Source organism: Alexandromys fortis, unplaced genomic scaffold (genome assembly GCF_014885135.2).
Source record: "Alexandromys fortis isolate MF-2015 unplaced genomic scaffold, M_Fortis_MF-2015_v1.1 scaffold_51, whole genome shotgun sequence".
NCBI lineage: Eukaryota > Metazoa > Chordata > Mammalia > Rodentia > Cricetidae > Alexandromys > Alexandromys fortis.
The window spans coordinates 8,499,319-8,509,843 of NW_026067925.1; the positions used below are offsets into that span (position 1 = coordinate 8,499,319).

General features: G+C 45.8%; 1 protein-coding gene across 1 annotated transcript; it reads left to right on the forward strand.

Annotated features, from left to right (window-relative positions):
* Positions 1-729: 729 nt before the first annotated feature.
* LOC126502183 (sphingolipid delta(4)-desaturase DES1-like) lies at positions 730-9,367 on the forward strand. Its single transcript, XM_050143022.1, has 3 exons — positions 730-811; positions 5,386-6,128; positions 7,208-9,367. Exons 1-3 carry the CDS (start codon positions 730-732, stop codon positions 7,352-7,354), a joined length of 972 nt encoding a protein of 323 aa, XP_049998979.1. The 3' UTR covers positions 7,355-9,367.
* The last annotated feature ends 1,158 nt before the right edge of the window (positions 9,368-10,525 follow it).

The following is a 10,525-nucleotide window of genomic DNA, read 5'->3' on the forward strand; positions in this document are numbered from 1 at the left end:
TGGGCACAGAAGTGGTAGGTGATTTTGAAACGGAAGGTCCCCTCATGAAGATCTTCATGACCTCGGTGAGAGACGCCAGTAAAAGAAATGCATACATTGGAAGGACGGAATCCATGTCGTCTTTCCCTCTCACAAGAATCATGTTTCCATTTTGTTTAGAGGCTTTTCAGTGCAACACAGCCTGCCTTTTCCTTCTGGGTGGGAGAAGCTTTCCAGTTTAGAAGGCAGACGTTCACGCACGCGCGCACACACGGTCTGCTGATCATTCACTTTGGAAACTAAACATAGTTCAGGTTGCTGCATGAATTAAAGCGGGGAATCCAACTGACGTGGTGAAGTTGCGGCCACCCCAGGGTCTTTAGTTCCAGGAGGTTCTGAGTAGCAGCCTTGTCTACCCAGAGACATTGCCTTCCTTTTTCATCTCGTGCGGGAAGGAGGGGCTGACACTGGTCACCTGTAGAAGACCAGGAGTTGGACCCCAAAGGTGCTCACGAGCTACAGAACCCCACACCTAGCAAAAACTTCTTTCTAGTCTGGCCCCAGAGCTAGGAGCTAGACAAGGAGAGGGGTGGATGAGGTGAGGGGGCGGGGCGGGCTAGGCTCCGCCCTTCTGTTACTTCTCTTAACCTGGCACAGGTACCCGCAGACCAGAGCCTGCAGCAGTCTCTATCTCTTCTGTTTTCAGGAGGTTGGACGTGGTGCAGAATCCAGAGAAGTCCGTGCCCAGCCATGGGGAACCGCGTTTCTCGGGAAGATTTTGAGTGGGTCGACACCGATGAGCCGCACGCGCAGAGGAGGCTTGAGATCCTGGGTGAGGTCTTGCTGGGTGGCTATGCACCAGAGTGTGTTGTGTGGTCTCTGCTCAGGTTCCCAATAGAAGGAGAGGCCTAGGCTAGGTTCAGGGCGCTCACAGCCTTGGGGATGCATGGCAGAGGCTGGTCCCTGGGCAAGGGCACCCTCAACCCAACCTGCTGATTTGGGTTAAGGATCTCCAGACTGAGACATCCCAGGCCTTATCCACTAGCTAGGAGACTCTAAGGATGTCCAGTGGGCAGTGGATTTCCTAAATAGCTTGCCACTGGAGAGTGAGGCACAGGAAGTGGTCCTGGGAAATCCTGGGGTCCCTGAAGCCAACAGGGCTTCCTGGAGAGAACAGGTCCTGGTGTGCTTGCATCTCCTGTCTTTGTGAGCCTACCACAAACCTGGGACCACAAGGGCAGCTCATAGACAATTCTCATACTTTCTGGCTGTCAGGGTGAAGAAACTGGAGCACAGATGACAGCCAAATACAGAAATACCTGGCTTGTCCTGGAAGTTGTTTAGGGCTTTAAACCAGTCTGACCAGGTCTTACAGCTCTAGAGTAGACTGGGACCCTCTGTGCTCACAGGGAATGCTCCTCCCTCCCAGCTGAGCTGGGTTCTTTCTGACATTCCCTAACCTCCCCTCGTTCCAGGGTTTTGACTTTTCTGCCTTTTGGAAGCTGCAGTGAGAAGGAAGGAGGTCAGTGCTGGGGGGGAGGATTCTAACCCGGTTAGAGCAAAGAGCATGCTTTTCACCTCTTCTGTCTGTAGAAGTACACCGTGAGGACCCCACACCCTCTGCTGTCCCCAACACAGCGCTTGAACCATGAGCATGTCCCCAATGTCACAACACCCTAGAGGGCAGTGACTCTTGCTGCCTCTGTATAGTGTACACTGTGCCAAAGTCACCACTCACAGTCACAGATGGTACAGGGGGACTGTGATGGAAATAGGTCAACACTATAGGACAAACTGACACTTCAAGGCACACCTCCAAGAGAAAAATCACCCCCTTCCTAAGAAGTTCATGAAACCGCTAGAGTTACTACCAGACACGCCTCCAAATCTCAAATGTACAAAATTTATATAAAACAGGGTAACGATGCCAGAAAGAGAACAAAATAACTTCTTAGCAGTAGATGCTACGTAAACTATTGTGCATGAAGTGCTTGGCGAAGAATTTGTGAGAACGGGGCCGGGGGTGTAGCTGAGTGGTTGACTGTATGGCCTGTGTGAGGCCCAGCCAACACCTTACTGAAAGGGGAAAGAGCCGAAAGCATTTCCTCCGCATTCAGGAAGAAGGCAAGGCTGCCACTCCTGCTCGGTTTGGTATTATACTAAGAAGTCCGAGAAAGAGTAAATGGGCCAAAGAGAGACAGGAAATAGAAAGCAGAAGGTGGAAGGTCAAATGTCCTATTTGCCCAGGTGACTGCACATGCAGGAAAGCCGACTCCACATAAGGCTATTAGACATGACCAGTTCAGCAACACAGCAGAACACAGAGTCAGCAACACAGCAGAACACAGAGTCAGCAACACAGCAGAACACAGAGGCAGCAGCCGAGAACTAGCTTATTTGCTGGGCATGGTGGTAAACGCCTGTGTACTAGCTACTCGAGAGGCCGATGCAGGCTAGCCAACATAGCAAGAATCCATCTTTTAAAACACTACCTCTGGGGCTGGAGATACGGCTCCGCAGTTAAGAGGATTTATTGCTCTGCAGACAATCCAGACTTGGTTTCCAGTACTGACGTGACAACTCACAAACACCTGTTACTCCAGTGCCGGGGAGCAGACACCCTTCTCTGGCCTCTGAACAGCTCACGAACATGTTACTCCCGTGCCAGGGTATCAAGACACCGTTCTCTGGCCTCTGAGGGCAAGAGGCCTGCACATGGTACCAATACACATTCAGGCCAAACACTCATATTGATGACAGGGTTTCTCTGTGCAGCCCTGCAGTCTAGGAACTACCTTCTAGACTGTGTAGACTAGGCTGGCTCTGAAATCAGAGATCTACAGTCCTCTCTTGTGTTCTGGGATTAAAAGTGTGCTTCACTATGCCCAGCTGGCATAAAATAATTTTTTAAGGTTTAACTAAAAATCCTGAGTTTCTCCATATCCCCAAAAATAAACTTGGTGGGAGAGAGATACTAAGTTACCCTCACAATAGCCGTAAATGGTTAACTAGCTCAAAGTGAAGTTTACCATTGACATAATAGACTTTGATAATGAAAATTACATAATATTCATGAGAAATTGAAGTAGACACACAAAGTAATGGAAGTATCCACATAGAGGATTTTGAAATTTTACTCCTCTCAGCATATCAAAAACTGACTCAAACTGGGCTTGGTGGCACATGCCTTTAATCCAAGCCAGTCAGGTTATGTGGGGAAACCCTGTCTCAAATCAAAACAAAACAAAACCTAAAAGTGCATCAAACACCTAAGTTAAGACCAGAAACAATAGAGAGAAATCATAAGGAAGACAAGTGAAGATCGTGTGTAGACAACAATTTTCTGGATTGGAGTTCAAAGGCAACCACAACAAAAATTGAAAAATAGGGTTTTACTAAAGCAAGTAGCCTCTGCAGAGCAGAGAGAATAATCAACAGAGTGAGAGGGACAGAATGGAAAGTATTTGTCAACTGATCATGTGACAGAGGACTAATATCTAGAATGCATGAGGATTATTTAAAAACAACAACAAGCCGGGCGGAGGTGGCACACGCCTTTAATCCCAGCACTCGGGAGGCAGAGGCAGGCGGATCTCTGGGATGCGAGACCAGCCTGGTCTACAAGAGCTAGTTCCGAGACAGGCACCAAGCTACAGAGAAACCCTGTCTCGAAAAACCAAAAAAAAAAAAAAAAAAACCAATAACAACAACAAAACACTCAAGTAACCAGTAACCCAAATTTAAAAGGAGTAAGTGATAAGAAGAGGCACTCCTGGGCTGGAGAGATGGCTCAGAGGTTAAGGACATTAACTGTTCTTCCAGAGGTCCTGAGTTCAATTCCCAGTAACCACATGGTAGCTCACAACCATCTACAATGACATCTGGTGCCCTCTTCTGGCCTGCGGTCATACATGGAGGCAGCACACTGTATTGTACACATAATAAATAAAATCTTTAAAAAAAAAAAAAAAAGAAGAAGAAGAGGCACTCCTCAAAACAAGCAAACAACAAAAACCAAAGCAACAAATAGCCAAGAAGTAAATGAAAAAATTCCCAGTGTCCTTAGACATCAGAGAAATGTAAACAAACCTGCAACAATATCCCACTACGACTAAAATGACCGTTACTGCTTAAACACTGCTAAAGATGTAGTGAGCACCAGGTTCAGTGATAGGCTCTGTCTCAAAATACAAGGTAGAGGGGCTGGAGAGATGGCTCAGTATACCAGCACCTGCTCTTGCAGAGAACCCAGGCACGCACCTGATGGCTCACAACCACCATAACTCTAGTTCTAGGAGATCTGATGCCTTCTTCTGACCTCCATGTACACTGAGCACACGCGGTGCACATACATACATGCAGGCAAAAACCTTATACACATAAAATAAAAAGGTATCTTTTAAAAATGTAAGCTACAAGTTGGAGAGTGACTGAGGAGCAATTCCTCATTGACAGAACTATGCACATGCTATTCTGTGTAGATAATGTATGGAGGTCAGTATGTCAGATAACAGCAGACATAGAAGGGTAAGTACCACAGCTCCTTCACACGGAAAAGCCACAAGTTGATTTGGAAATTGAAACACTGTTGCTAAAGATTAGGAAGTGTATCGAGGAGAGGCAGGAAAGGGGAAGATAGATTTGACCTGTACAAGGGTGTCTTTTGCTCTGGCACAAAGTCTGCCACCTAAATTCAAGAATATTTAGAAAATAAATAATTATGCTCCTTTATTATATCATACAGTGTTTTGCATATTATTATTAAATGTTCAGAAATACTAACTAATGATAAATGACAAATAATTGTTTCTTCAAGGGATAGAATACTTTATTCAATCTTGATTTGTCATTACACCCTTAGAGAAAGTAAAATATTGAGCTAGGAGGCTTTACTTAATGTGTATGTGTCTAAGTGTATATGTGTGCCCCAGGTACGTGCTGGCTGAACGGTGAGCCCCAAGGATCCACCTGTCTCTGCTTCCCTAGCATGGGGATTAAAAGATCATGCTAGTACCAGGCAGTGGTGGAATATGTCTTTAATTCCAACATTTGGGGCTCAGAACCAGGAGGATTTCTGTGAGTTCAGGACCAGCCAGGGTTGTGACACAGAGAAACCCTGTCTAAAAAAAAAAAAAAAAAAAAAGAGAGAGAGAGAGAGAGAGAGAGAGAGAGAGAGAGAGAGAGAGAGAGAGAGAAAAAAGATTATGCTAGCAAACTTGGCTTTTGTTTGGGTTCTGGAGGTCAAACCCAGGTCTTCATGCTTGCATAGCAAGCGCTTTGCCAGCTGAGCTCTCTCCCCAGGCCCCATCATAATTTCTTAGCTATGTTCACTATTTTTTGTAATTATAACTGTATTTTTAGCCACTTATGATTCTTGTTTTTTTGTTGTTGTTGTTGTTCTTACAGCAAAGTATCCAGAGATAAAATCCTTGATGAAGCCTGACCCCAACCTAATCTGGATCATAACTGCGATGGTTCTCACCCACATAGCTTCCTTTCACTTAGTGAAAGACTTGGAGTGGAAATGGGTCCTATTTTGGTCCTTTGTCTTTGGTAGCTCCATTAACCATTCAATGACTATGGCTATCCATGAGATTTCCCACAATTTCCCCTTTGGCCACTACAGGGCGCTGTGGAACCGCTGGTTTGGAATGTTTGCTAACCTCCCTTTTGGGATTCCATATTCGGTTTCCTATAAAATGTATCACATGGACCATCATCGATACCTCGGAGTGGATGGCATCGATGTGGATGCGCCTTCTCATTTTGAGGGCTGGTTCTTCTGCACCCCCTTCAGGAAGCTTGTCTGGGTTGTTTTCCAGCCTTTGTTTATTTTCCTTCGACCTTATTTTGTCAGTCCGAAACCAGTTACTTCTCTGGAAACTATCAATATTGTGGCCCAGATCACTTTTAACAGTATGGTTTACTATGTTTGGGGAATCAAGTCTTTAGTCTACATGTTGGCAGCCTCCCTATTTGGCCTGGGTTTGAACCCAATTTCTGGGCATTTAATAGCTGACCATTACATATTATTAAAGGGGCAAGACACCACCTCATATTATGGGCCTTTGAACTTCCTTATGTTCAATGGGGGCTATCATAATGAACACCACGACTTCCCCAGTATTCCTGGAAGCCGCCTTCCACAGGTAAGTGAAGCTTCAATTCATTGTTTTAGTTCTGATCATTATATGATCCAAATTAGTCTTTACTTGCTCATTTTTTAAAGAAAACTGGTTTATATTATCAAACAAAAATTCACTTAAAAAACCATAAAGCAAGCCAGGCGGTGGTGGCGCACACTTTTAATCCCAGCACTCGGGAGGCAGAGGCAGGCGGATCTCTGTGAGTTCGAGGCCAGCCTGGTCTAGAAGAGCTAGTTCCGGGACAGGAACCAAAAAAGCTACGAGAAACCCTGTCTCGAAAATAATAAAAAACAAACAAACAAAAAAAAAAAAAAACAAAAACCATAAAGCATAGTGTATGCCCAATGTCTGACAGACTAATTTTACTAAAGTTCACTTTCTTGGATTCTTACATTTGGCCATTACAATTAGGATTCAGAAGTGTTAGAAGATGTGCAAAATCTATTACTTGGTAGAATAACTCAGTGGGTTATGAAAAGGAGACATGCAATTGGAAGGATACTTTGGCAGGGTCAGGCCTGGTAAGAGCAGGGGATTGATATTATGAAATATGCTGCCCACATGTATAAAATTCCCAAAGAATGAAAGCAAAGAAACACCCATCTAAACAAAGCCCATCAGACCAGCATGACAAATGGATGTACACGCTACAAGGGGATTTCATTTTTTTTTAATTAATTTATTTATTATGTGTACAACATTCTGCTTCCTACACACCAGAAGAGGGTGCCAGATCTCATTACAGATGGTTGTGAGCCAACATGTGGTTGCTGGGAATTGAACTCAGGACCTCTGGAAGAGCAGTCAGTGCTCTTAACCTCTGAGCCATCTCTCCAGCCCGGGGGATTTCATTTTTAACTGAGTTATTTTACCAAGTAATAGATTTTGCACATCTTCTAACACTTCTGAATCCTAACTGTGCATATGATGTGTAGATTGTCCTTATTCATGAAGAGCCATGAGCAAAGGTGGTGCCCTTTGGCTGGCTCGGTATTGTGTCCCTCCGTCTGCCAGACATGCACCCATCATCACGTGGCCTCAGTAACACTCATGGTTCACCTTGCTGTGTTTTTCACTTCCAGGTGAGGAAAATAGCAGCGGAGTACTATGACAAACTCCCCCATCACAGCTCCTGGATCAAAGTACTGTATGATTTTGTGACGGATGACACCCTGAGTCCCTACTCACGGATGAAGAGGCCTCCAAAAGGGAACGAGAATCTGGACTAAATATCACAGCCAAAGGAATTCCTCTCCGAGCTTTCTAGTAGCCAACACTGTGGAACTGTCTCCCCACCCTGGCTCTCTCACTGGTAATTTAACTGAGGCAGCACACATGCCCAGCAAGAACTCTGCCAAATGAGCTATCCTCCCAGGCTGATTTTTTGCCTGATTAGTCTTGGGATCAGTGATGGACAGAATCTGTCTTGCTACAGTTTAAACTCAGATCTCCATGATATTAAGAATTCACTCTGGCTTTCAGTTGGTCTGACGGTTACAGTGCTCACCTCTGCCTATAGGGCGCTTGCTTGTTGAATTAGCATTCCTGGTGGGGTCTTCACCTATGTCTATCATGTTGTAAGCACATCACGAAATGCCTACGTTACTACAGGATCTTTACCATTAAATTTTACTTTAATTAAAAAAAAGGTTACCAAATGTGCTGTCAATCAAAATGCATTTACCTTTTTTTGTATTTCACTGTATTTTCTGTATGTTATAGGGTTACATTTGTACTTGGGGAAACTTAGCTTTAAATTCTCTTCCCACAAAAAGGACTAGAAAAGCTCAGAGACTGTGGTGTTCCAGGTCCCAGGGAGGAGACTGACTTGGCGCCCTCTGCTGCACCCAGCTTTAGGTAGTTTACGGGGTTTTGGACTTGGATCTACGTGCTTCTACCTTAAGCATTTTACCCATTTTCCCAGTCCTATACTTCTGTTCTCAAAAGCACAGAGAGCAGAGCGTGCACACCCTGGGAAGGTGAGCATCCTGCTTCAGTTTAAGGACAGCATCTCCTTCTACTGTGCACACTGCAAAGTGGATGGTCCTCGTTAAAAGGAAAAGAAAGAGGAAGTTCCAAAATATGAAGTGACTTCTATCAGGTTGGCCAGCTTCCTCTTACAGTGGTGGTGAACCGGAACCGGATCTAGCCACCCTCACTCTAAGTTTAAGGCCTGTCTACTGTCTGTGATAATACACTTCAGTTACATATCCACAAGAGCCTCCTTGCTCACATATGAGAGAAGGGGCTGGGAAAGGGTGTCTTTAGTTGGGAACTGGGTGTCTAAATGCCAAGACGGAATTTCAGTAGTTTGGAAGGAAATCATCCCCACTGATGGCTGGTTCCTCCACTCTCCTTCCTGTCCTCTCACATTCCAAGAGGTGGAGCGGTTTCTGCCTCCAGCCTGGGGTCATAGAACTAAGGAAAGCTGAGAAGGAAAGAGAAGGCAAGCCGGCCACATAGGCACGCATTGTCCACATGCCCATGTTTGTGACGGGCAGCCTTGCAGGATCTGGCTTGTGCCTGCCTCCTTACACATCGTGCCCTCCGTCCCTACCCATTGCTGTGTGCCAGCCCCAACACAGTCCTTTGTTCCATACTCAAGACTGGCACAAATTAGGGCCTCCTCCACACCACCCCCTGTACCAGTTCCAATCTGGCCAACTCCTTCCCTATGCCCAGCTCTCGGCTCAGAGGCCTTCTCTTTGAAGAATCCTTTCCTATGCAATTGCTTAATTTTTCAGTTTTACTAAAACCAACCCTGAGACAAGGATCAGAATATAAGTGGCTTCTCAGGAAAGATACCTTAGGGAAGGGCAAGGGAGTGGGAAATAGGTCAGAAAAGTGAGAGAAATGTGTACAAAGGAAGTCGTAGGAACCATGGAACACCCAGGCTGGGGCGCAGCCAGGCATGGAGAAGCCACCCAGTGGGCACGGGAAACTGAACCCCACCCTGACTCCTGGGACAACTCCTGGACTGTCCCGCCAATGGCGATCTCTTGGGTCTGCACGGATGAATACACTCACTGTATTGTCTCCTTTCCCTGCACGCCACGTGACTTTAAAGGTCTCTCTGAGCAGCAAGGAAGCAGAGCTGCACACTGGTCAGCTCCAGCCTCTCTTCACTCAGCCTTGGTCACTCAAACTCTGTGAAATAGAAAGGGCAGAGAAAATTCTTAGGCGCAGAGATCCGTGTCGAAGGCACTAAGGATCACTGGTCCTGAGCGGATGGCTAGACAGGAAAGCGGGTACCTGAGCAGAAACTGTGCTGCCCCTCTGGTGCCACGCCACCTCTCCCACACCATCCTCTAGCTCAGGTCTTAGGGGACTAATGAGGACCTCACTGGCCCAGTGTGGAAGAGGACACTGATAGGCCTAGAAAAGAGATCTGGAAAGGGATACTCAGAGTTCAAGGAACTTGCCCATAGCCAGAAAGCCCCACAGAGTAGGCTAAGGCTTGCCCCGCTCCCAAGTCTTTAAGGAAACAACACTATTAAAAAAAATTAAAAGGCAGCCAGACATGGTGACACACACCTTTAATACCAGCACTCCAGAGGCAGAGGCAGGTGGCTCTCTGAGTTGGAGATCACCCTAGTCCATAGAATTGTGAGTTCCAGGGCAGCTAGGGTTAGGTAGAGAAACCCTGCCTCAAAACAGTATCCTATCAAACAAAAATTAAAGGGTGTAAAATTGGGGCTGAAGAGATGACTCGGTGGTTGAGTATACTAGTGCTCTTCCGGAGGACCTGGGTTCGATTCCCAGCACCTGAGATGGGATGATCTCATGTTCAAGGTTTCCTGTGCTGCAGAAGGAACTCAAGGGCATTCTGGACAAAAAGAACAGGCTTCCTGAGGCTGGGAATATTGCTCAGTGGTAGAATGCTTGCCAAACATCATCCCTAGTTTTAATACCAAAACCTTAATTAAAGGAATAAACAAATGAACAAATCTTTGTGGTACATGACTTAGAGACTTTTGGGCATTTTCCCAGGAGTGGTATCTGATCTAGGATTAAACGTGAATGTACTGTATAATTTTAGAGTGCTAAGTGCACAGCTGGCAAGGGGGAGTTCTGTTTTTAGTTGTCTTGCTTTTTAAACGCACACTAATCTTCATAGTTGTTGCCCTAATTTACATTACATTCATAGTGTGTGAGTGCCCATGGGGTCCAGAAGAGCAGCTCAGATCCCCTGGGACTGGAGTTCCAGGGCTTGTGACCAATCCAATGTGGGTGTTGGGAACTGAACTGCTGTCCTCTGTAAGAGTAAGAGCTCTTAACCACTGAGCCATCTCCCCAGCCCTTGTTGTTTTCTTTTTTTTTTTTTAATTTATTAAAGATTTCTGTCTCTTCCCCACCTCCGCCTCCCATTTCCCTCCCCCTCCCCCAATCAAGTCCCCCTC